We start from the raw sequence: 27,587 nt of genomic DNA on the forward strand, positions 1-27,587 counted from the left end.
TTTATTTACATAAATCTTTTCTATAGCCTGATTAGTCTGGACTATTTAAGCCTGCATTTTGTCACAAAACAATCTTAACAGGTTTATATTTCTGTCAGTGCAGTCTAATTTTTTCAGAACTATATCAATACTATGTTTTGAGTTCGTATCAAAGGCTTTAGTAAAATCAGTTTAAACAAAATACAAAAGCATTTTTGGTTTTAGACCTTTGTGCTGTACTTAGCAGAGGTTCAACATTTTATCAGTAGTAAAGCATACATCAGGTAAATCTACCCTGGATATCAGACAGAATATAAATTATATCACTTAATTGATGCTGTTGAAAAGTGCACCAACTATTGCGTTCAAGCAGTCAGAGGAGAAATGTCTCATCAGGCCTTCCAACTGTATTGGCAGTTTTCATTCCGAATGTTGGGTTGATGTAAGCGTCTTTCCAACTCAGTGGAATTTTGTCCTTCTATGCTATACTTCGGATCAGTTTCAATGGTGTCTTTTGTAGCTGCTGACACCACATTCCATACGTCTGCTGAGATCCTGCGATGTCAATGGGCTTTATCAGGTCGTTATTGTGATTGAACAAACGACTTCCGCTTTGTCAAGTAGTTCATCCAGACAGCTTCTGATTGGTCTTTATGCAAGGCAATATCAAGAACACTGCTCTGTCAATCCTTCAAAGTTTAAGAGCTGACTGATATGCTCAGCAAACCAGTTCATAATCTGATTCTTATCTTGTGGGTCTGTCTCTCTATCAAGTGTTTTAAGCTGAACTATTGCTATCTTTAGTGAGGAAATGAGCAGAACAACAGTTCTGTAACAATAATTTGGCTATACACTGCTTTTCGAACCAATATAGTAAAATTTCTTCTTGTCATTATTATTAGCAGCAGACTGTAGATTTCCTTATTTTCTCTCCACATCAAAGTGACCTTAGCTTTTTGATGAATTGCTAGAGTTTATCTCTCACTGTTAAAAGTTTTGCCTTGCTCATTCTTGGGCAACATAAAAAAACTTTTGAGTTAGTGCAAAAGATTTTCTCTTAAAAGAAGAGTGCTACATGTAGTATCACATACTCCTCTCCAAAGCGATATTGCTTTTTCCTGAGAAGGCCTTCTCCCTACCTCATGTGCTGTTTTGAAAGCCATACTCTTTAAAGTTGCCAATAGCTCGATGATCTCGTCTATTACCTTCTTTTCATCTAGCTTTTAATTTATCCACTTCCAGCCTTCTTCATTCAAACTCATCTCTGTCTCTCTGTCAAAAAGTGTTTTACATTTAATTCTGCAATTTTTTAAAAATGGACTTGCTACTCTTATTTGGCTTCTTAGCTAAATTTTTACTTGATGGGAAAGTGGGAGCACTACAGTAGCCACCTTTTCCAAGCAAGGCAATGTTTCGGCTCGTATGATTATTACGGAGTTGTGTTGTTTCTGTAATGTACCAATGTTTGTATTCTTTGATTATTCATGATCATCACACCTGTATGTCAGCTGATGCAACACATTATGTGAATCAACAGTTTTTACAAACTAGTGCAGAAATGTTTCCTTGTTATGCTTTCAGTGTGGCAATCTATAATATTGTTTCTCTTATTGTGTGTCGTCTGATTCATTGCTGACTTGTTTGTGACAAAATCTTTCAGTGAAATAAATTAGTCTAGTCTAGCACAGCAAACAGTCAAGAAGCTGCCTGTGCATTTCTAATGATAATTAACGTATAAATGAATACATTAAAGTTTCCATAAAACTGCATGCATAAGATATGAGGGGATGTTGGCTTTTGCGTAGTTAGTCTTTTTTAGGTAGTAAAAAGATGTAAGTCAGGGGTCTCGTGCACATGCACAACAACTTTGGTCTGCATGCAACGTCTAGTCAGAAGATAAGTTTACTTATTATTTATCCACTTCTAAAAAAACTGAAAGTCGTTGGAATTTGGGCGAAACATTAAAAATGTCAAAACAAATGTTATGATGACTTTTCTTACATGATGTAAGTTGGTTGGGCGGAAGCAAAACTTCAATATCATGAAACTTTTTAAACCATTTTCTGCAAGACTGAAGATGAGGCTAAATAAATTTTGAATATTTCTTTAAGCAAGCACTTTGGCATTAAACCACTAGCTACCAAAGTTTGATCATAAAACTGAACTGATTAATCTTTTGATGCATAGAAAACAGGAAAGTCTTCAATTGTGGTAAAACAACATAACAATAAAAGATGATAATACTAGACAAGTACCATAATATCACAAAGTGAAAAATCAACTATTTAGCTTTTTACAATATCGTAAGACCAAAAGTATTATTAAAAATCAGTGAACATAAGAAGTATTATTGTGGAGCTTTTTTAAAACAGTTTTGGGTAATAACACTGGTGATCCTATTTTAGTGAGATTTGTTCGTGCACATTTCCTAATTTATCAATGATATACATACTCCGAATGCTTACATTTAGATGAACGGTATATGGAAGCAGATAGATTAATAATTTGAACGTCAGCAACTTGCTCATCAAAAAATGTAGATCTGCCAAATCTAAAATTACTATAGTAAATCAACATTAAACATGGTTCAGATAGAACTGTGAAAATTTAATAAAACCAATTAATGTCATATTCAATCAATACATGTATTGTTATATCCATGTATTGCAGATCAATCTAAAAGGTAAAATTATTAAGCTTGAACAAGCATGGAAATGCCATTAAAAAAACTATGTTACAATTTGTGTTGGATGCATGACAATACAACTCATTTGCTGACGTAAAAGGATTCTGAATAAATAACCAATGTTTGTACCAAACACCCATAGAATGAGCAAATCAATGAAAATTAGTACTAAAGATTTGCTTGCAAAGATGCAAGGAACATTATCAATATTTAATTAGTTTTGACATATGCATCTTAATTACTCCAAAACGATGAATACTAAAATACCTTGGTAAAGTTATCACTGTGGTTGCATTAAGTCAACTCCCTCTACCCAAGAGTGTACTCGCAGGCTTTTCTTTACCGTAACAGCTGGTGGCTCTATTGAACAAGTAAACATGAAGTCAGTTTTGATCTTTGCTGTCATCTATGGTAAGATTTTATGCAGTTAATATAGTTCATTTTGTTGGATAACTTATGTAGCATGAAATTTATTTAGAAGTTCTTAGTTCTTTAAATTAAGATACAGCAAAATAATAATTTTCCCATTCTTCTGGCAATACTGAGCAGTGTTCAGCATTGGTTATTTTTCTTGATTCAAGTATTAGGCAGGACTTTGTGGTTTTAAACTTAGAAACCTTTACTACTATAATTGACAGCAGTTCAAATTCATTTTAAGTTTCATTAGGCAGACTTTAAAACATTTCTTTGAAGTTATTTTATTTAGATTGAATGCCAGTTATTTCTATAATATTAGGAAAACTCAGAGGTAATTAAGATACATGTAATACAAACTAGATAATCTCGTATGCATTTCACTTGCGTTATTGATTAATTTCTTGTGTGAAAATATTGTTGTGTTAGTAATTGCTCATGTAGACACTAGTTTATGGCTTTATCCAATATTCTTCACAATGCAGAAGATGTATTTTTTTCAATGGGCAAAGGTTGTCAATTATTAGTTGAAACATCATTGTAGTTTATATTGATTAGTCTGAAGGAGATGAAATCCATAAAGATTAAATATGCAGAAGATGAAAGCAAAATTTGATAATATGTTCTGAGTACCTTTTCATGTTCAAAATGATGTAAAAAATATTTATGTCTTCGACAAAATTCAATAAGTAATTAAGAAGAGTAGAAACTTGCATTAAAGTAAGAATTGAAACCGAAAAACATTTTATTTACATTGTGCAATATTAATGTATGTCTTCATTATCTAACACTAGGCTAATATAGATTTGTGTTTTTTTTCATAGCGTTCTACATAGACCTATTAACTATAATGGACTGGGCAATGCGAAGCCACGGTGTCCTACATAAATAACCGCATGCTTTGTGACAGAATGGCATTGCTTGGTTCACTTGTAGCTGGTCAGGCAAGTGAGTCATCATTGTTTACATTGAAAGAATGAAGAGAATGTTGCTACATGTAATTTGACATAACTACTAAAATACAAAAGATATTGGTTTAAAAGTTTAGATGCAAAGCTTATACACTATGCATTTCCTACCCTGCAAATTTGTAAATATAAAGTTGAATACCTCATATGTAAAGTGCGAGTAAAAATGTATATTGATCTATTCAAAGATATTGCAAAATTTTCAATGTTGCCCTATGCTGTAGGCTAACATGCCAGGTAGCCAGATGTACAAACTGATTTTTAATTCATACTCGCTTGTAAATGGTACACTGAATGCAGTCTGCCATGAGTACAAATGTTGGGTCTTAGGTGTTATGCAAACAGCATCAGAAAAATGGTAGAAGACAAATAACAAATGGTACACTTTTCTAGACATATTGTGACAGGCTACACATGACTAAAGACGACCAGTCAGCTGAGCCTTGATCTGAGATTACTCTTATTAGCTGCTACCTTTGTAGCCCCCTGGTGAATTCTAATTCTGACATATTTGGATGTGCTAGTTTTAATTAACGTTGTGCTGCGGTTTGAGCATGGAAATTCCTGATGCAAATTGCTATGTAAAACCAATGAGAGAGTCTTAGTGACCACCAGCTTGTTTATGCAGTGATTTCTTGTAAGTCGACACACTGCTGTATGATCTGTTCTGAGCCTAGATATATCTTTGTGATGACAGGATGACAGACCACCTCTATCTTTTACACTGATTAGTGTCGCATCATCCCTGGTGCGTAAATCTGGACAGGAGGCTATAAAGCTGATGCAGTCATCGCAGATGAGTTTTAAGCTCCATACCACATAACCTGCTAAATAAGTATCACATGCTAATATTATTATAAAAAGAGTATGTATCAACCGTAAAATAAATTTAACTACATCTCACTGATCTTCAGCAGTATTATTTCAAGCCACTCTGCTTTCTATATATCTACTCTATACACTCACAATTAGTGAAAGTAGCTAATACCAAAATACATGTACATACCCTAATCATGTACCACAATATGAGCAGCCATGCAGTTTAGCACATGCAGCAAGGCTGCGAAGTGTGCCAGATCTCCTGTTTTGTAGAAAATGTGGAGGAATTGGCAGATTGCTTGGCGGCTGTTGGCTCTTCAGAGCAAAGTGAAGGTTCCATGACTGGATCATCTCGGTCTGGTAGAGATTATGTAAATGGTGTTGGATGGCAAAGCAGTTGTCTATGCTTTGGTTGAGTCGGTTGTAAATATTTTGGCAGAGAATCAAATAACCTTGGTACAGCTGTAGGCTTTAGTAAGGCAGCCATCTTCATACTAGGAGATCTACAATAGGAGTCTAATTGTGAAATGATCACTGCAGAGCACAGAGTTTTTGGAAGGCATCCAGTATTTACGTTTCACCGTGTCTATTCACTTGTTACGTCTGTCTAGGTGTTTTTCTTCCTATGGAAAGGTGTGGAAACTGAGTTTACTGTTTTTTGCTGGAGTATTAGAACACCCAAATGCACAGCAAAAATTTCTACTCCTCTTACCCTGCAAAATAATCAGTAAATGATTGCATTCTTATGAGACCATCATAAAGTAAAAACCTTTCGGGTTGGGTTTAGCCATTACCATACTCATTTATTAGCCTGTCCACCTGCCATGGTGATAAAAAACTTCATGAAATGGACAAAACTTTGTCTACTTGGCGCTTGGCACCTTTTTGTGCGAAACAACTTTTCAAATATTAGTGCCAGCAACGAACTTTAGGAAAAAAATTTGGAAAAACTATTATTTGGATGCATATCTCGGAAAAATCCGCAAGATTCCTTGCTCTGTATATCTAGACTAGCTGCATTACCCGTCAACGGGATCAGATTCTTGTACAGCAAGAGGTTTATTGAGAGTTGTCTTTCATACTGTAAAACAACTCCAACTATGCAGTCTACTGAAATTGTTGGGCCGATCAGACAGCATACGCAGTCATACATGTCAATCATTTTGGGGAGAACAATGGAAATCTGCAATGTGTTTTACAGCTAGTCTACAATGCATCAGTCTCAAACCACTAAAATGGGAGTTGTCCTATTTTTGTACAAAGAACTGATAATTAAATTGACATTGCTAGGCAAACTGAAATTGTTCAAACTGGCAGTATTGAAAAATTGTGCGTGTTATAAGAAATTCTACAAAATATTTTGCTATTGCACTGCTGAGCTATCGCCAGCATTTATTGAATGGAGACATCTACATGCACTATACAGGATTTCTACAGTTCTACATCGAATGGAGACTTCTAACACTAATCATGGCTCACCAGTTCTTCGTCTATTATAGCCTGTGTTTTGACATGGTATATACAAACAGTGCTGCAGTAATGTGGTTGTGTTAATAAAATTTATCAGTAAAATTTACATGTATAACAGGACAGACAGTACGATGTCAAGGCAGATACAGCATTAGCACCTTACAATAATAAAACATAACGCCAACATGATAGCCTTTTTATGAGACACAATAAGGAAAACAAATGCATGAAAATATATATATACTGAAAAACATGCTAGAAAATGCTGCATGTGGATAATAAGTAGGTATAGCAGTACATGAAGAACATAGCATGACACAATAATTATATAATGTTAATTTAATGCAAGCATGACATAACAATAAGACAATGTTAATCAACGCAACACTTGTGGATAGACAACATTTTTGGTTTTTCTGTCGGGTGTATGAATATACAGTTTTCGGCTTGTGCCTACTCTTGAGCAGGCAACGTACAGCTGGCCATGGCTAAAGCAGGGGGACAGTAAGTCGATACCAGCTACTTTGAGGGACTGACCTTGCGACTTGTTGATGGTCATAACGAAGCAGACTCTGATGGGGAACTGAATCTTTTTAAATTCAAATGGTAGATCGGTTGGAATAATTGGGATCCTTGGAATAAAAACGTATTCTCTTTTACCAGATGCTGAAATGATTTTGGCCTGAATTACGTGCGAAAACATTTGCGCAACAATTAGCCGAGTGCCATTACATAACTTTGGAGGATTGAGGTTGCGAAGAAGCATGATCGGTGTTCCTATCTTTAGCTGCAATTTATGAGCAGAAAGTCCAGGCAAGTCCAGTGAGTGTAAGAATTCCACAGGATATTCTACAGCAGCGTCATCAGTCAACGACGTATCAACAGAAGTGAAGGTTTTTGAATTGCCAGGTAGTTGGGCTAAAAGCTGTGAGTTTATGGCAGCAGCTGCATCATTCCGGGGGAAAAGAATAGCTCGCTCAGATAACCAATCTACATCTTGGAACCTCTGTCGCAGATTAGGGTAAACGTTCTCCTGAAGTTCTTCGGTTGAATCCACAAAAGTGCCGTAGCCATCAAGTGACGCCAAACCATCCTCAGCACTAACTGGCAAACGCCCTTCACCAATACGCAACAGTCCAGCAGCGAAATGTGCACTTGTTTCGTCGCCAAGAATAGAGGCATGCATGTTTCTTGACAAATGCAGCTGCACAACAGACGGCCCGGGAAATTATGCTTTGATATATGCATTCATCTCATCAGCGGGTGTGCCTCTTTGTATGACAGGCAACGTTTGGCAAAAATCTCCAGAAAGTAAAAGAGTTACCCCACCGAAAAGTCTATTATTTTCACGCAAGTCCTTTAGTGTCAGATTTAGAGCTTCAAATGCGAGCTTGTGCGACATTGTGCACTCATCCCACACAATAAGAAGGCATTGTTGCAGAAGTTGGGCAGTTCCGCTGTTCTTTTTGATATTGCACTCAGGATTCTCAGTTCTGGCCAAATTAAGAGGCAGTTTCAGTGCTGAATGCGCAGTGCGGCCACCAGGGAGTAAGGTAGCTGCAATACCAGATGAAGCTACAGCCAAAGCAATTTTTCCAGACTCTCGTACTTTCGCCAGTATAAGATTAGTGACGAAGGTTTTGCTGCTCCCACCTGGTGCGTGAAGAAACACCACACCGCCACTGTTTTGTTCAATGTTCTCAAAAAAACCGTGTTATATGCAGCTCTTTGCTCTTCCAGCAGCAGCGGTTCATTGGTTTCAACATGGCGACGAAGCTCTTCACGGTCATACGCTGTTTCGCGTAATATTTCCCTGCAAACAACAGGTTGCTCCATTCTAACAGGCCTGGGAAGTCCATAAACTGAGAGGTTGTTGTTTGTGACCTCGAGCACTTGGTCCTCGATAAATATAAGAGCAATATTGAACATTCTATCTGTAAACTGCAGTTGTTGATCCTGAAGCAGTTGTCGCTCATGAAACAGGATGTCTTCAGCCAAATGTTCCTTAAACTCTTGCCACAGCTGAAGAGGGTGAGAAGCTGGCAGGTGCTTAACATAATAGCAAACAACTTGCGCAATTGGGCAGGTGACCGTACAGTTGCAGCTTCTTCCAAGGCCTCCCTCCACTGTGCATCATCTTCCAATAGCCCCAAACGTCTGCATGCTTCATGGAAAGTAGCACAGACATGACCTCCAACAGTTCTTAAATGCTGAAAGGACATTGGACCAACTACGTGATGTAGCATGATTCGAAGAAAGAAACATTCACGATTGTTGGGGTGAACAGTGTATACTCGTGCTAGGGCATCAGTTTGATATATGCCAGAATGATCAGGCACTGCAGCTCCATGAACTCGTCTCTTCCAGCATTTTGTGGTTGCGTCAAAGGTGTAATAGGCTGGCAATTGGCAGTACAGAAGCGTCCTGGCAAAATCATCAAGTGTACAAAGCTTGAAAAAGGCTGTAAGGGTAGTGTCACGTGGTTCTTGAAGTTGTTGCTGAAGATTTGCTTCAGTGAAATACACTCTCTGGCCATTCTCAAGATGGACACTCAGATGCTGAACAGTCGGGTGTCGTGCATGAATGGGGAGACTGAAGATGCGCCACATTGCTTCATTTGCACTGATGTACCTTCCACTCTCATAGCGAGCTACTTCATCAACCTGTGCTCCATCTCTTTCCAAGCCGAACACTGCTTGATCACTACCCTTGTTGACATATTTGCAAATGTATTTGATGGACTTCACTGAGTTGCAAAATTCGACATTGATGTGCGTATTGAATACTTTGGACAGCAGCAAAGGGCAGTAAGGCACTATCCATCTATTGTCCAAAGTGATGTCGTAGGCCTCTCCAACAGCTCGCAATGTGTGTTGTTTGGTGAAACCTCCATCATCATCGGAACGACGACGATACAATAGATACTCATCTATGCCAGTAACTGTGTCTTTAATGAGAGCCTTAGGGTACTTCTTGGTACATGTGCCGTCTTTCATGCAGGGTGAACCGGGGTTTAACTGGCCACATGGACCATGTACCATGTGCTTGGTGACAATTTCGAATAGCTCAAGGTCTTCCACTCGATTTGGTATTTCTGCAGAAATGACACAATCAACCTGTTCTGGCCTGATGCGATCGCATAACCAAATTAGAATGTGTGCATGAGGGAGTCCACGTTTTTGCCATTCAATGGTGTACATATGGCATCGCACAGCACCAAATATTGCACCGGTGGTGATATAATCCATTAGTTGCTTTAGATTTAGGTGAAACACTCTTGCAACCACATCGTGTCGGTCATAGCTTTGCTGACAAGGCAGCAATTCATTGGAAATCTCATCCCATTTGCTGTTGCAGGTAAATGTGATGAAGAGGTCTGGTCTGCCGTAATGTCGCACATAAGTCATGGCATCCTGCGTACGCTCATGCATGTAGCGCGGGCCACCAGTAAAAGACGAAGGTAAAATCACCACGTTACTTAGTTGGTTTGCATTGCGATCATCAGCTACTGCATAACGCAGGTGGATGTAGTCATCAGCTCTTAGCCGTGTCTGATGGTGGCGGATAAAGCTAAGTCTTTCAGTTTCAATTTTAGCGTACATATCAACTGCAAACTGCAAAAACAGCTTTCGGCACATGTAAATGTAGTTGAAGCTACCATCACGAACCATCAGCCTGCTAGCATAAAAATCCATAGCAGAAACCTTTCGTGTACCTGGCTCTCCTGTGCGAATGTCAGTCTGTCGCAGCTGAAAGTTGTAGCCATCGTCACCTCGCCAAAAAATGAGTGGATACTGCAGGGCGTCATATGCTCTGTGCGTCTCAGATATCCTCTGCAGTTCATTGCTGCATAACTGCAGAACAATATCCCTCTATTCAAACTGCTGTCCAACTATTTGAATGGCAACTTCATCTATGACAGGAGCATTGAATCTTCTTTCATGCTCTCCAACAGGGTGTTTGTCAGCATGAATGACAATTCGCAAGTCATCTGTGTTTTCAGGCAGCCTCTCCCGAGCAGTTTTGAAATCACGCACATATTTATTTATCTCGTGTAGAACATCCTGCAGCTCACGAATTACGTTTAATCGCACTCCTTCAACAATACCACGCTGACGTTCTGCCTCTGCCTGCTGGTCACCCATGAAATTGATTTGCAGGAACTGTGGTTGCTCACCCGGTATCGGAAGCAAGGATCCAATCAAATGGTAGACTTGACCCTGAACCTTGAAATTTGGGTTAAATCCAGGCTCATCAATGGTTTTAGCTCCAAATGATGTCATTTGAAAACAGCTGTTATATTTTCGTATATTCCCCAAAAAATGTTCAGAATCAGGATTTGCGCCTTGGAATAGGTGAGTCAATACAGGTGGAATATCCTCAGAGAGTGGTCGTAGGCGAACTTTCCCATTGTTGCAACAAATGCCTGGCCTCTCGTCTTTCCAACGTAAGGCATTACATCTGGAACATTTTTTAGACATTCGTCCCATAAAAGAGTTCTGATGGACCCTATACTGTGTTACAGGATTGTAGTCAAGTGCGAAGTTTTCTGCCCATGCACGGCGCCTGGTAGGTTGTGGCGGCCAAGCAGCTGCTGTAGTTAGTGTATCTTGCTGTAGGAGTCGCTGCTGGGTCAGCTCAGCAGTCTCTGCACTTCTAGCAGCTGCAGCATCTATTCCGGCCTGCTCTCGATGTACCTGTGTTTGTTCAACGGTTTCTGCTGTTCTAGCAGCTGCTATTCTGTTTCGTTGTAGGCGTAGCTGTGTTTGCTCTGCAGTTTCCGCACTTCTAGCAGATGCAGTAGCTATTCTGTCTCGTTGTAGGCGTAGCTGTGTTTGCTCTGCAGTTTCTGCACTTCTAGCAGCTGCAGTAGCAGTTCTGTTTCCTTGTAGGCATAGCTGTGTTTGCTCTGCAGATTCCGCACTTCTAGCAGATGCAGTAGCTATTCTGTCTCGTTGTAGGCGTAGCTGTGTTTGCTCTGCAGTTTCTGCACTTGTAGCAGCTGCAATAGCAGTTCTGTTTTGTTGTAGGTGCAGCTGTGTTTGCTCTGCAGTTTCTGCTCGTCTAGCTGCTGCTTTGCGAATTCAGTCTCTTTCTCTACGGGAATCAATCTGTTCTTGCATTTGGGCAGTAGGCTTTTAGGGAGGCATTGTACTGCTTCAAGCGTTTCTAAAAGTGAATAAGATGGTGTGCTTTTTTGTAATATACGCTGCTCGCTTTCGTCTCACCGACGCCTATCGCAATACTCGGAGTGCCCGTGCAAGCTCTGTAGTAGCTGTAGTTCTGTAGTACTCGTAGCTGGAAAAAAAAGTAAAAGTAAGTCAGCTGCGGAAGGTAATGAACATGTTTACTACCACGAACAGTGGCAAATCCAACGTTTTCAAGTAGCCTAGTAGATGTGTGGCAATTCATAGACAATACAACATTGAATGAGAAGTGTTTACCTTTTTGAAGTAGAAATTTAGTAGGTAAAATGCAGTAGCAGTACCCGTGCAAGTTCTGTAGTTCTCGTAGCTAGAAAAAAAGTAAAAGTAACTCAGGTGCGGAAGGAAATGAACATTTTTACTATCACGAACAGTGGCAAATCCAACGTTTTTAGGTAGTGGATGTGTGGCAATTCATAGACAATACAACATTGAATGAGAAGTGTTTACCTTTTTGAAGTAGAAATTTAGTAGGTAAAACGCAGTAGCAGTGCCCGTGCAAGTTCTGTAGTAGCTGTAGTTCTGCAGTACTCGTAGCTGGAAAATAAGTAAAAATAACTCAGCTGCGGAAGGAAATCAACATGTTTACTATCACAAACAGTGGCAAATCCAACATTTTTAACCCTTTCAGTGAAGTAGACTCATTTATGCGTGTTCTAAAGTCGACCGCCGTAGACGCATATTTGCGACTTTCCCAGCAATTTTATTATTTGTTAATAACATAACCAACGATCTTTAAGACTTTTATGGTAGTGACAGTGTTGTCCTAAGATGTCTCTCTAAAATTAGCCTAAAATTTAATGTTAAATCTTTGTTTGAGAATTTCCAACTTAAAAACGAACCTTTTTTGTGCGAGTTCATTAATTGCGCCCGAGTTAAAAAACAAATAACTATTTATGTTGATAGCCGATGATATGATAGCCGATACACAGATAATTAAAATGCACAGACAATTACACAGATAATTAAAATGCACAATGTATAGATACAACAAATTTTTTGCATAGCAGTGCTTGTTAACATGTTGGCAAAATCTACGATATTGTTATAGCTCCTTTTACTGGTTTTATAACTAAGGCAATGCTATAACAACAGTATACCAAACTTAGCGTAGCTATCTCAATCAATCACGATTACTGATAAATGCAATAATTCAAAGTACCTTGAGTTCAAATTTTTTTATAATTCAAATAGCGTTATTGAGTTGATCTCGATCCCAGTGCGTCCACCGCGTTGGAAGTCCGAACTCCAAAAGAATACCTTTTTGTCCTCCGAATCTCCCACCTCAGGTTAGTTAGAGACGCCCTGCCAGCGTGTAACAATCTTATTGGATCTTTCCTTAAACCTGGAAGTTCTAGTCTGAGACGCAATAGTAGAAAAAATGTTGAATTAGACTGACGATGTCGTTTGGTAGAATATCAAGATTCTAGACTACCTCCGCTTTCTAATTTTAGCTATATTACGCAGTTCATGACCTTCCCAGTACACATTGGCAGTAAATATTAATTAGATGTAATTTACTACTCATTAATTTATTTATGGTTTAGTAAATTTTATTTAATTCACTGCTAATATTTACCGGAAAGACCGCTCTATAATCTATTGCATCACCAATATTCAGAAGTTATCGGTAACTCAACATATCGAGAAAACAACTCCTAAAGATACAATATTAGCATATAAGTATTTATCGTTCATCCCTACGGTAAATAGGTTATGTATAGTAGAGGCGTGTATGAACCGGAAAATCCCGTTAACGCGCCCTAGATACCTAGTAGCGGCTAATAGTCGGAAAAGTACGGTACTCTATAAGGCGGAGAATCAATCACACAGATACACAGACAACGATTGCCGTTTATATAGTAGATACCTCTCACAACCACACTTGAAAACAATTGGAGTAAAATTTTCCTTCGAATAATTTCCAGTGCTGTTAGTTGCTCCACTTTCCATGGCTTCCTACCTAAAACTATGGCCTGGACTAGGCAAAGCGAACAAAGCTATGACGTTACGTCGCGAAGAATGTGCCTATTTAAGTAGGACACAATGCTGAGCCATGATGCATTGGATTGCCCAGTCTAGTATAGTTAATAGGCCTATGGCGTTCTATTAGCTATTTTTATAATGTCGCCAGACAAAGAAAATCGTGAGTTCACATCAATTTTATTTTGTACTCATTGACTTTGAAAATGCATTACATTGTCCAATTTTATCTTTATAAAGACAAAGGTCTACCTAAACTATAACTTAAATGATAAATTCACATGATCAAAAAAACTTGGTTTATAAGATGCAAATATTGTTAACTTTAATAATAAAACCAAAATCTACCTTTTGGTACTTCTTTTAAAACAAAAAAGAACGCGAACACATTTGCAAGTTACTTCTGCTGTGGTACTCTTACAAAATTGGCTTGGTGAGTGTATATGCAAAAACCTATCAATAGAAATATGATGAAGTTAAAAGAGTTTGGTTGGCGGCACTCTACATCAAATAATCTTTCTTAAGTGGATTAAGTTTAAAATATTTCACAAATCAAAGCAGATGTAACGAAAGCCAGGACACATTTATTATGCAGTACACCAAATCTCAATCAACAGCAAGGTTGTGTTCAAATTAGACACACCTTTATCTGCCACACATTGCCTAAAATAATATGTGGCAGTTATACATAAGCTAAACGCATAGGTGCTCAGACTTGTCTTTTGCTGACCTCTTCATATAGGGGTGACTTCTTCATTGTACCTGTCTTTTAGCTGGAAGTCTAGTCATTCAGATCAAATTGAGCTGAGCCAAAAATCGATCCACAGAAATGGCTGACTGGCTCCCGCTATACACACATTGATTGGAAGCCCACATATCTAATTAGAACGTTGGTGGAAGAGCCAGCTTGGTTTTGAATTTGTTCCGCCAGGCCACTTTTTCAGGGAGGCGGAACTCTTTCTGTATTAGCCTCTTGTTAGTGATGTTGAAAGCCCAAACAGCTACATGATGAACAAATTTGACAGTTCTTTCCTAGTCATTGAAATCTTAGAGCATCCATCTAGTTCTTATTTATTTTGGCTGAGGCTGACTAGTAGCCTGGCATTCACCAATTCATTCAGCATCAATGACTTTGACTATTCCTGTGGCTCACTCTGGTTGTCAAGATATGAGTGTGACTCTCTAATGTTTTCTATCTCATTAGACAGGCTAGTTAGCTCTGGCGTCAAATCAGTCAGTTTCTTTGCCATGCCCGCTGTTTGCCAAGCATGGTACTTTTTAGTTCCAGCCAAGCCAGTAAACTGACTTTCTTCTGGCCTTGCTAAAGCAGGTCTTTGTTTTCAAGTTTGGTGAGAAAGACTTATTTTTGTCTGAGGGTCTAAAAGCTACTCATTCAAGAACTGATCCCATTTTGATTAGCTTACTAGAAATATGACTAGATGAAATTCCTTGGTCTATTGTTTTCCCTGAACTTGCAGCACTTAGTCTCTAGAGACATAATGCCAGCCACGTAGGTATACAAATGCAACAACAAGTTGTATAACGGGGTGTCTCTTCTTTTAGAGGTTTAAAGTGTATCATTGGTCATCTATTTTACTGTGCAACAGCCACCTTTTTCAGCGTTTTCAGTTACAGATAGCACATTGTGTTTGTGCTGCTTTGCTTCTTTTAGTCTAGAGTGGTTGGTGTGAGTCGATGTTCGTGGGAATACAAACATTTAAACCTTTGCGCAAGGCTCATTGGTGATAGGGGCTCACTTTTCTTTGTGACTGGTTATGTCTTCTACTGTAACGGCACTCAGTGCGTTTCTTTAATCAGCAAAACTTTTCTTGCCACGGTTTATTCGAAACCTGCCAATCTTATAATAGTGTTAAAAAATACATGTTTGTCTAGAACATTGAGCTTTTTCACTAACTCGCTATAGAAAGCTAGTCCCATATAATTTATTATCTGGCCAAGCCAATGTTGAGTTGACCTTACTGCTACTTTTAAGGAAGATTTAATTGGCAAGATGGCTCTGATCTTTGCAATGTTTTTTCTTTGGCTAGTGTGGATGCAACATCCTGTTCATAAGTAAGTGTACCCAGCTGGCGAAGCAGCTTTTGAAAAAAAATCTAAGGTATCCTTTGTGATGTCGCGATGTAAAGCATGAACTGTTGTCATCGTATTTGGGAGGAGTCATCACAGATACACTGAGGAATGGCAGCCACAGAAACAGATCAGTTGAAATTTTCTTTATCTGCATCAGCCTTCAGCGTATTGTTCTAGCATAACCATGCTTTTGTGATAAAGCCTGACTTTCGGGCAGCCTTTGCAGGACTTGGCTTATGCTAGACTGGCTACGAGAAACCTATATTGGACTGACCCTTCTTCTTTTGTTGGCAATTTTGTCATGGTGACCAGGCTGAATGCTAACCTCTCAATTCTTTTTCTGGCTTTCTGACTCCCTCAGTCAGCTTCATACATTTTTTTGAAAGTAAGTCATGCCAACTGCTTTTATTTTAGTTTTTCCAAGCAGGGATGCCTGGGCTCCTTTATGCCGAGCTCTTTCCTTGGCCCAAGAGTTGCCAATGCTCTACCCAACTTCTTTGAGCAGCTATTATATGGTTTTGGACAGCTTTCCTTCTAAATAATGAGCTTATATTGTCTTTCCATCAAGCATGTCGAATCATTCAAAGCTTTTATGACCAATTGCTACTTTACAAACTTTCTCTGAAAAACTGGTTGTCCTCTTCACTGGTTTCCGTCAAAAAGCAATACTTAGTCGCCTAAACGTACATGAGTAGCTTTTCCTGTCTTCTTGTTAGTTATCTTTCTGTGCTGAGCAGAACACATGTTGTACAGTAATTGAACGTTTTTAGAGCACCAAGGCGTGCTGCTCATGTGTGTGAACTAACTTCGTAAGTGGAAAGCAGCGATCCATCTGGTCGGCAGTTTTAACGCTTTGCAAGCATAAGGATGTGTCTTGTTTCTCTATTCAGAGAGTTTGGCATTCCCTTATATGCTTTCGTTAGATCTAAATGAACAAGTGCCACTTATTTTAGCTGCCTGCTAGCAATATGGCTCTGAGCAAGCCTCCGAGCTCCCGGTTGTTTTATTCTGCGACTTCGATGACTCATAGATCATGCGACATGGTCTGCTTTTCATTTTTTTGCCAAAACTGGCAAAGTTCATTTGTCAGTTAACTTTCAAACTACATGTATAGCCTTTGATATGTGAGCAGTTGTTCTGGCATTCTCAGATAGAATATACTCTTTCATCAAGCACATTACCCACCACCAGTACTGCGACATCCAGCAAAGCCAGGGCAATCTGCACCATAGTAAAGAGATCAGTGAGCACTAGCACACATATTTTGCCTTTTAGGGTGGTTGGATGTAGACTAAGTCTACAACTACTATTTCCAAAAGTAGATTAGTTTAGACTCTGCTTTTATGCCTGCCAGTTCGGCATCATTGTATTTAGCGATCTGATAGACTTCTCAACTTTTGATAAGCCTGTTGATGGCTGCTGAGAGACGACTCGAGTACCAGCAAAGTTAGATGCGGCTCATTGTCTTTCTATTTTAGAGTGAGCCAGGAATTGTGCCTACTATACAGTAGAATTTTTGAGCAAGCGGGCAAATTGTACACTGCTTCGAGTGACTCTGGGGATCGAATTTCTGAAGAAAAGCGCATGTTGTGCAAAATATTTAGCTCCTAGCCTTTCAGCTCCAGATTTTTTGAAGGAACATCCTTGCGTTCGATTATTGGTCTGTAAATGGTTGTCACAAATTTGAGAATTGAGAATAATGATATTGAAGCAATGGTTTTCTGGTAAAACTATTCACCCGACAGCCATGACATGGTTCTCTCCAAAATGCTATATTCATACAGCATGAGAAATTCTGCAATTCGTGTAGGACCCCATACTCTCAGCACTAATAGAAACCCCATAGAGTTGATGACACAGTTTATCTGAAGTCAGTAAGCGCTACATGTATAGGTAAAAAGGATTATTCGCAATGATAGTATGTAATACTGTGATAGAACTTGATGGCATGAACAAGCACCTGCTAAAATAAAGTTGTCAAATCATGATGATGGGCTACCAGTAGTTATTAAGTATCGAGTGACAATGCTTTTGAAGTTGATTTATGCTTTAAACAGTCTCATGAGAAGTATGATATGGTTGTGAGTGAAAGTATAAGTGAAAGCAACACTTCAAAAAGTTATGCAAATCAACTTGTTAATAGTGAGATACATGCCCACCTTAGCGTTATGGAACATCATATGAACACCAGTAAAAGTGAGTTTTTTGCTGTGTTCACGTATGCAGTATTTTTAAGTTTACTCTGTATTTTAATATATTTTAATATATTATACATATTTTAATGCTGACTTGTAAATCAAAGAGCAATGTGTTCAGAATCAAAATTAGCTTTTGTATTAGCAAATTTAATAGGTGTATAAGCTATGCTTATGTAAGAGGTGAGCTTCTAGCTTGCAACGTGTAGCTAATCATGTAATGTGAATAAATTTCAATGATGCATATTTATACAACAAACATGGTTGTACAGACAGTTAACTACGTAGCATATCTAAATAATTCTGCATCACATTTTAGCAGATAGTTCACAGCAGATAGGAAATATAGATTACAACAATTTACTAATGTAGTGCGGCACATCTAAAAATAAATGGAAAGCTGCCAGGAAACGTATAAGAAGTACTATTTATGCTAAATTATGGTGCAAAACCTTTGAATAGTAAAACAGAATGCCACAATGTTTATACTTATTCAAATGCTTTGCCTTTCACTTAAAACATATTTGCTTTTTAGCTATGCTTAGTAAAGGTCAGGGTTTCATTGGATCATTTGAGCAAGTCAACTCACCCTATAATTCTACAATGTTACTCGCCAGCACTGGTCCTGCCTTAAACAAACTTCAGTGCGCTGCACAATGCCACCTTCAGGTTGATTGTATTGGCTTTCAATATAACTGTACTAAAAAGTTTTGCTCCCTTTTGGATTGTTTCCATACAAAGAAAAAAGGTGATTTCAATGAAGATCATGCAGTGGAAGCCTATGCAAAAAGAGCTGATCATCTCCTTGCTAGAGGTAAATATTTATGTACGTAATTCTTTTGTAATCACAGTTTGGACTTGCAGCAGCAGTAACAAATTTTGTTAAACTGAGTTTTAGCAAATTATAATGAAATTTGTACTTCTTATTAGGTTTTTCAGAAAATAACAGAAGTTGTATATATTTACAACTAAATTTGATTAGTTCCCAATGTGAGGGCTCTTTTATAATTGGTGCCAAGAAAACCTAAAATATTGATCAGCATCTTTTGCTTTTATAATATAGACTGCTTCGTTTAAGTTCTTGATAATAATTTTTTTCTATATGTATTGGTCGCGTAGCAAGCTTTGAGTCTTGATAAGGCCGGTGCTAGAACACATGACATATATTTTTGATGTTGTAGGACTGAACTGCTCAAAGTCCAGCTAGGCAGGAAAAATTTAAAAAAAGGACTGTTTTAAAGCAGCGTCATCTCAAGCAATGGAAATAAAGAATTTGAACCAATAATGATGGGAGATGATTTTTCAGAATTAAACTTGCATCAGCGGTGTTTCATAGGCTAACATAGTGTGTGATACCATGCTTTTAAGGAAACATGTTTAAACAGTCTCATAATTATCAAACCTAACTTTGAGATGCACATTCAGGTAATTGCAGAAGTCATCTAGGGACTAAAGAGTTAGATTGCAGCTTAAACTGCTTAAGTGCAAGTTACAACTAGAGGGGTTCAGCTATTTTAGACACATAGCCAACCAAAATTGAACAGCTTTAGATTACCCAAAAAGATAGGTGGTCAGAAACTGATCGTCACAAGAGGGATTAAAGAACTGCTAGGTTTCTCCAGCGCAGGCGGCGACTGCAAACATAATATTCCGAAGTTTGCTAAGAAAGCAAATTTTAGGCATGCTCTAAAAAAACATGGTTCGATTGGTTCAAAAGCAACATCACTACTGCTTCCATCTTGAAAGAACTCAAATCTTAAGAGAAATATATACTGGACATAAGTAGAACGACATGCAAGCAGTCATGGTGAAAGAACGGGGTTGTTCAAGAAACATGATAAAGATGAGCAGTTTATATGCTTGTTGCAACAAAAAATTGATAAAACCAGAGAAAAATTAGTGCTGACAGTCATCGAGATGGTGAAGTCATAAAATGGGGAATGTGTATGAACTAAATTGAAGAACATGCAACGATTGCTGTGCGTGTGACCTAATTGACTTAAAAGATGGGGACTGACTCAACAAAACTTTGTCAAGAAGGATCAAACTTTAGAGTGGTCTGATACCTAAAAACCATTAAAAAGATTATACGAAGCTACTAGATGAACTTCCAGGATTAAATTGCAAGATCAAATCCAGGCCAAGCGCAGCGATTCTTGTGTGCTGTGAGAAGATCCATGCTGAACCACGACTAGACTAATGACCATCACATTTACGCTGCCTAAATTGCTGTCAGGGATGTCTGAAAAAAAGGTGGATTAGCTGAGATACAAGCCACAAAGTCTGATAGTCATTATTTACCAAACCATCAGCATCAACTAAGAGATACTACTAAAGCAACTGCAGATGGGTAGCCAAAACATTCAGTCACTGTATCAGAACTACAATGTCATGAGGATTCAACCAGAAGGTATGCTGGATGCCTGGATGGCCCTTCAGAGCTGTTGTATGCTCACCCAAACTTACGAGTTACACAATGTAGCAAACACCCAAATTGGTCTCTCTGGAGTGGTGAAGACGATCAGCCATAAGATGATCAGCCAACCAAAGCACTGCTGGCGTTAAAGGCATTAAATGAAAGGGTGTTCTGCCACGTAACACTTCACAAGCACAAGTGATGACAGAGGTATGTCAACAATGTAATTTGAGACAGTCGCACACTGTTCTTTACTACTAACAGGCTAACCGAAAAGTGAATTTAAATGCTCCACACTAAAGAGCTCCCTTAACATTTTATTGCTGAGAAGAGGCTAAAAAATTGGGACTTGCATGTTACCTAGTTGACCAGGTGAACCACAAATATGCTCATCCCAAGCTAAAAGCTAATACTGTGGGACCAGCTTGAACTCTAGGCCCTTCTATGAGGTATGTGGTCAAAACACTGAGGAAGCTAGGAAAACCTCATGACATTCTCAAGTGGGTGCAAGTAGAAATTCTGCAAAATAGAAGCTCTAAATAGTCTCTTTCTTAAATTTACCAAGATAATGGGTGTGAATGGTAAGCTAAAAGTATCAAGGAAGAAACCTTTCAGTTTTTAGCCAAATTTATAATGACCTACCAAGTTGTCAAAAATTGGCAAAGCTACACCTATCTAGTTGAACAGCTGAGATGATTTATGCTAATATGTGAGGATTGGTTAAAACCTCACTATACACATTCAGAAGATTTATGTACACCAGATCTCAGTCGCTCTAGAATCAAGAAGAAAACCAAAACATAAAAGGAGCCCAAAATCCCCAAGCTAAAAATTGCTCCCTAGTCAGAAACTATGCAAAGTAATCTGGAAACAGCTAATTTATTAGCCGAACACGTAGCAGATAAAGTGTTCTAAAGGGCCAAAAGAAACAAGGCAGCAAAAAATTTCCTACTAGCAAAAACAGGAGCGAAAAGAAAGAAGCAAGAAGATCGAAGCGAGAAGCCTAGGCAGCCAATCTCACAGCGATGTCTGTTTTGCTAACATCAGCCCGAAAGTGTGTCCAAAACATTCTCTGATTCACCAAGTTAAAAATAAAGTAAGGTCAAAATGGGAAACGGGCAGATAAAGAGTTAGAAAAAAAATAAATCAGGAGAGAAACACAATGTTATTATTTTGCAATGCAAAATAAGAATAGAAAAAAAATGCTAATCAGAGATAAGAGGCAGTTACATCTCAAGCATATTTCTTTTGTGCATGTCACATTTATGCATAAACATAGTATGACCCAAACTTATCTACAAAGGTACTTTAAGATTTTGAATCTGATTTAGGGATGAGAGATCTAGAATGCTTGCCAGACAGAGGAGAAAATAAATTTGAGCCTGTTGAGGGAGAGCAAGCAGCAAATGCACCAAAATGCTGCAAAACTAGTCGGTCATGTGCTTACAGGGAAAACTTTGCAGACTTTCATATATCTAATCACATGTAGGCATCAGCAGCATAGGCACAAACTGACCAATGTATGTATTACTGGAGCACACTCAACTGGAAGTGTTAAAATGGCAACTGGTTTGAGGAAAAAGGTAGCAATCGAGACACATTAATAGAATGTGTTGAGAATGTGCAAAAGACCAAAACTCTTCTAAGCGTGCTGACTTTAAAAGTAGCATACAAAAAGGAAATTCTGGCCAAGAGACTGGCTAACCTTGTTAAAGTTTACCAATGAGAGTTACTAGCCAAAAAGTTCCAGTTTGTATCAATAAGGAAAATTTTTGAGTGACTGGCATGCAAGCAAAGTTGGTGAATGCTTCTCCTACAAAAGCTGCCCTAAAGCTCTGATTTCTCTCACCTGTTCTAGTACTCCTGTCTAAAACTACTGGCCAGCATTAGACCAATAAAGCTACATACCTGCGAGATGGGTTCGCAGAAAGTACATGTTGATAGTCTAGACTAATTGATCTATATCTACCAACACTACAGACCGAATATTGGCAGCACTAAAACATTATAAGGACAAGGCCATTATTATAGCGTATACACCACTCACAAGAGTAATCAGTCACAGTTCTTAAAACAACTAGTCGAGCTTAAGCAGTTCTTCCATCAATATCGGCACGCTTCACACTATAGTTTGGTCCAACTCCAAAGACAGCATCAAAGAGAATGGCAATCTCTACGCATGACCCAGTCATGTATCTTTTACATGCCACTGAAGTTGTTTGCTTTCTATTAGTGAAGGTATAAAATTTTCAGCTACAAGTGATCTTGCGCATTCTATTTTCAACTTCAAAAACCATCTGAGAAGACGCTAAGATGATCAGCTGGGCAGCCTGATGACTTCTACCTGTAGAATGAAAAAAGCTCTAAGTTTCTCAGTTTGTCAGCGTGTTGGTGGCTCCTCGAAACATAACCAGCAAACATTTAGCCATCTGGTCAAAGTATTTGGCTGTTTGTCAGCAATATAATTTTCCAACGAACAACAACGTTGGCGGACCTACTGACTGCGAGATGATGAAGGTACCTGTGCTGACACGCGCAGTGTAGAAATTCACTCTAGTTTACATCCATATTAACAAGGAGATAATAGGCCACAAAGAAGCTGTGAGGTGCCTGTTGGTCTAGCTTGAATTTAAACTTCAACAAATCATTATGATGAAAATGTTGCTAATAAGGGGAGTATGTGGAAAAAGCCAGCCAAACAAGCCAGCCAGTCTGAATCAGCTGGAAACGCCAGTCATAAGGCATTTCATTCACTTTTCAACCTACGGCATTTTTGTGTCGGCTGCAATTAACTGTTTGTTTTTAAGCTTTCAAGAGCTTGTAATCAAATTTTTACATATTTCGCACCTGCAACCCAGCAGAGTAAGAATGGTGACATTTTTGATACTAAATAAATGTAATGTGAATTTTGTTGCAAGTCAACCTTTAAGTATATTCACTTTTTTCATGTGGTCATCACACGTCATTAGCATTATTTCCCATCTCAAACAAAATATGACGAGCTCAGTTGGCTCAATGACTCTGGGCACCTTACTCATTATTTTTGACATTCAAAGTGTTATAACTATACTGATGGTTACAATGAATTTTTATTAATCAATTTATGAATTCTTAAGAATTGTTCTGAGTTTGTGTAAACAAGTAGCTATAGCATATGTTTTCTAAATATCGCCAGATGATATTGTTTTAGGAAAGCCAGTGACCTTGTCATCTGTTTACCAATTTCCTGGAACATCGACCAGTTTTCCAGGATATTTTGCGGTTGATGGCATTTATGGACCTCCATCAAGCAACGAGAAACTGTCGATTGCTCATTCTAAACTAGAAGAAAACCCATGGCGTTGACTCGACCTGCAGAAGGTTCACTGTAGCTGGGTTGTTAGGATACTCAACCATGGAGGTAGTTAATAACAGTACAGTGCACCCTTGAGATACGATGTTAATTCGTTCCAGGGTTCAAATCGTATGGTGAAAAATTTGTATATCGGGGTATAAAGGCCATTGTAATTATACAATGCAAACACCCCCTGGTGAAAATCGTCACTTTTTGTTTTATAAAAATGTGTACATATTGACAATTAGCAACAAAATAGTATGTTAACTTTAGTAATTATAGTTACCTACAGTAACTGTATTGTATTTAGTGTATTTTAATGGTTATGATCTGCAATAAAACGTAAAATTATAATGTGTTTACCAAATGTAGTACGTACGGTAAGGAGTTCTTGCCTTCAAAAGGTACGCATAACATAAACTTTGAATTCACTTCAAGTAAGTTTAGCTTGCTAAGCCTACACTTAAAACTAAGATTTAGTATGTATTTTGAACTATTTTACTGATTTCAACTTTTTATTACGAAATTTTATCCTTCAGCAGCAGACCTGCCAACCCAAGAGTGGGGCAATGCATGAGATTTGGTTTTGGGGCAATTGATGTATCAATGATAGTATATATAAAATTGTGGAAACTGGGGCAAAAGTCTCACGCATTTCCCACGCATTTTCATTTTTTCTTTGGGGTGATTGTGTGAGTCTCACACCCAAAGCGCGAGAGTTGGCAGGTATGTTCAGCAGTTCCTATCTTCACTTTCACTATAAACTTTAGCCTATCTGGTTGAAACCTTTTTCGACCTAAATCAATAAGGCCGAGCGATGCAGTTATAGAAAGCGGCCTCTCGCACACTTGACCATTTAATGGCTACCGAAAAGAAAAATAAAATTATATTTTCTATACTGGACGTACATACCTTTGGAGTAAAGCGGATAAAACAGAGAGGAGGCAAAAACGTATCAATGCTAATTATGGTGCTGTACACTTGAAAATAAATTTAAAACGTAATGAATTGGAATTTTTTAGCACGCTAAAAGAAGTTGTCCATTCCTGTCTAATTTTTCTACGAAAAAATTGATGGTGCAATGCAGAAAATTGCTAGCTAGCGCTTGTAAAAGGATCCAGAGAATGTTGTACAGTAGTTTGTTTTGTATGAAATGTGCACAAGAATCAATGTAACCATACATACAAAGTTTGTACGTATTTATACCCTATGGGGGACAGGGCTTTAGCAAGTTTCAGAAAGTAATGTGGATGCGTCAACTATCTTGAGTAGCTAGTTATATGAGTTGCATACATACATACGATGAATTGTATTCACGTAGAAGATAACAAGCCTATATGCAAAGACATGGTTAAACAAGAAAATATAACATAAAATCCAAAGGAAACAAATAAAATGAGTAAATAATGAAAAACATGCCAAACAAGAGATAAATAATATATATTATACATACATTGTTTTAATGTACCAGCCCACATCAGTAAATTAAACACTTGAAACATTTCTGCAAATGTGGGATTTTCTGTATCTTCTATATCCTCGCCTTTACTAAATGGTTGCTCCTTTTGAATGCTGATCGCGGGCGTGACCTAGCTCATTCAACTCTTCAGTCGGAAGCTCTTTCTTGTGCTTGCTTTAATGGAGTTCTTGTTTTAATAATAATTGCAAATGCTGATTGGTTGCAATCATATTCCTTGACAATGTTAATAATACGGGTCCCTTCTTCTTATTTACGACATCCAACTTTGTTGACATAGAAACCAATTTTCCTTCGCTTTGTAACGTTTGTATCGGTCTCAGATTCCATAGATAACGAATTAAATGTAGATAGTTGTAGTTATATACGTATGCCGACTTAAAAGTTTATAGTAAAAGCTATAATAACGCTACAAATGAATATTTGCTCTCGCTTGTGTATTTTACACGAAATTTTCCACGCGGACATGAGAGAAGTCGATCATCGTGTCTCTTCTAAACGTTCTAAGAATGTTTTCGGCAAACTATATTTCTGGGTCTTTTTTATTTCGACGTGTGTTATGTGCACACCGACGGGCAAATTTTAACTCGGGCGAAACTTTTTTCAAATTCGTATGGTGAAATAAAATTCGTATAGCGAGGTGAAGATATCACAATATTTGACTTCGTAAGGTGAAAAAATCATATATGAGGGTAATCATATCTCGAGGGTGCACAGTAGTCTATTCAAGTACTTAAGTGAGTCAATGCAACCATGGTTAAAATGGTGCTTTTAACTATCACTAGTATGACAAGCCACAAATTCTTGTCATATCTTTCATCTTTGTAGCATGTAAATGGACTCAAACGTTGCATATTTAATTCTTCAAATGATTCAAACTTCCGATTCAAGGAGTGGGGGGGTTGAAAACACTGTATCAACATCAAAGTACTGCGTATGATGTAAATACCGATATTCGTATTATTGCAGAAATATTTGCGATCGTGGGTTAGATTTTCGTTGTATTAATTAGTGAAATCCTTACAGCATCCCTGCGTAACTCTGTTTTCAATGCATGCATATTGAAAATATTTCAAAATGTGTTCATTTTAAAATGTCAAAACACATAAATATTTTATAAATTTAAAACGCATTGTTTTAAAATTTCAAAATTTGCAGGAAACCTATTTAAAAGTTCAGAATTGTTTTCTAAAATGGTGAACGCTCTGTTCTCTAATGAGTTAGTTATCACATTGCTTGACATATTGGTTGAGTTCAACAATTCCTTAAAGATACATGGCCAAAGAGAAAAGAGTACGGCTGTGTACAACTAACTGTCAGATACCGCAAATAGCCATTGGGAACTTTGAAAATATTGGGCTTAAATAAAAATATCAAGGATCAATTTGCCGCCTGCAGCCTTTTTTTGTTAAGTCTAGAGTTTTATTTTGCAATTATTGGCAGTCATAGAAATGATTATCCTGTTTGATATGTAATCAAATAATTACAACTATGCTGTTCTTTTATGCTTGTAGCATGGTAATCACATGTATTGAAGCCAAATGAACCATTTAGCTACCAGCCAAGGGCCAGGTTTAAATATTTTTAATTTAAAAATGGTAAAATTGCTGCATATAGACAAGTGAACAAAATTGTAGTTATTGGAAACCTATAAAGTTTATTCTATTGAGATAAAATCAGTAAAACAATATTTTTTCAAAGCTCTGTTAATTGTTTTCAATTTTCAACATGTTCGAACAACGAATTAACTTTAGGAGAATCTTGCTGATTGAACATTACATGAACAGAGTTAGCTTTACTGTCTCAGTCTAAAGTTTTGAGAAGTTGACTTTGTTGTGGTTAAATAATTTGTTTGCAAGTAACTTTTTGGGCAATTTCAATATTTTCTGAGCCAGTTACAGACATCAGATTGCATATCGTTTGTTATAGCCTGGTCTCTAACAGGTTTAAAGTACCAGTTTAAATGAAAATACTAATTTCCAAAAAGCAGTAAACTTTTGACTTCGATAAACCAATGGGTGTAATCTACAATATCAACATTTGTACAAGTCCCTGTATAATGACAGTAATAGATGACATTAGTCACAATCGTATAAACTTGCTTATGCTATTAGCTTTATTCCTGATCATTTTTATGTCCGTCGTAGATGCATCTAACTAACAAACATGTGGCTGAAAGATTGAGAGATGTCGTCATAACAGCCTCTACCACTGAAGATGAGTTACTATTTGAAAGCGGCCCAAACTCCTTCTGTGGAAGGTTTGATGGCATTCTAAATCAATATTTTACTACCATTACATGTGCTCAGTCTATGAAGGCGCAATTTGTGCAGCTGCAGATGATGGGATTTGGATTTTTCAGCGTTTATGAGATTGAAGTTCATGGCTTTGCTAGCGAGTAATACTCTACAATGCCCTCGCAGAGTTATTGCTGGTTTGTACTTTCTTTGTGCTTTATTCGTGTGGTACTTGGTACTGTTTAACACCTTTTTGACTTATTGCAATGCACAACACGTGCAAGGATCTGTTTCATTTATGTATTTTCCTGTTG

The 27,587-nt window shown here is 37.9% G+C and overlaps 2 protein-coding genes across 2 annotated transcripts; both read right to left on the reverse strand.

Moving 5' to 3' along the window:
* Window positions 1-5,089: 5,089 nt before the first annotated feature.
* Window positions 5,090-7,522, reverse strand: LOC137388400 (uncharacterized). Its single transcript, XM_068074884.1, has 2 exons — window positions 6,874-7,522; window positions 5,090-5,223 (listed from the first exon to the last, which is right to left on the reverse strand). Exons 1-2 carry the CDS (start codon window positions 7,520-7,522, stop codon window positions 5,090-5,092), a joined length of 783 nt encoding a protein of 260 aa, XP_067930985.1.
* Window positions 7,523-7,564: 42 nt separating this feature from the next.
* Window positions 7,565-14,773, reverse strand: LOC137388401 (uncharacterized). Its single transcript, XM_068074885.1, has 4 exons — window positions 14,677-14,773; window positions 10,290-11,107; window positions 8,179-10,190; window positions 7,565-8,018 (listed from the first exon to the last, which is right to left on the reverse strand). Exons 1-4 carry the CDS (start codon window positions 14,771-14,773, stop codon window positions 7,565-7,567), a joined length of 3,381 nt encoding a protein of 1,126 aa, XP_067930986.1.
* Between the last annotated feature and the right edge of the window lie 12,814 nt (window positions 14,774-27,587).

This window comes from Watersipora subatra, chromosome 2 (genome assembly GCF_963576615.1).
Source record: "Watersipora subatra chromosome 2, tzWatSuba1.1, whole genome shotgun sequence".
NCBI lineage: Eukaryota > Metazoa > Bryozoa > Gymnolaemata > Cheilostomatida > Watersiporidae > Watersipora > Watersipora subatra.

Excerpts from the sequence above, each read along its gene's own strand:
- LOC137388400 (XM_068074884.1), bottom strand. The coding sequence starts at position 7,522 with ATGCATGCCTCTATTCTTGGCGACGAAACAAGTGCACATTTCGCTGCT. Across the intron at positions 5,224-6,873 it reads GACCATCAACAAGTCGCAAG|ACCGAGATGATCCAGTCATG; the intron begins GTCAGTCCCTCA and ends AATCTCTACCAG.
- LOC137388401 (XM_068074885.1), bottom strand. The coding sequence starts at position 14,773 with ATGGCAAAGAAACTGACTGATTTGACGCCAGAGCTAACTAGCCTGTCT. Across the intron at positions 11,108-14,676 it reads CTCATATCTTGACAACCAGA|AGCAAACACAGCTACGCCTA; the intron begins GTGAGCCACAGG and ends CGGAAACTGCAG. Across the intron at positions 8,019-8,178 it reads TTTATGGACTTCCCAGGCCT|TGGCGGTGTGGTGTTTCTTC; the intron begins GTTAGAATGGAG and ends TGAACAAAACAG.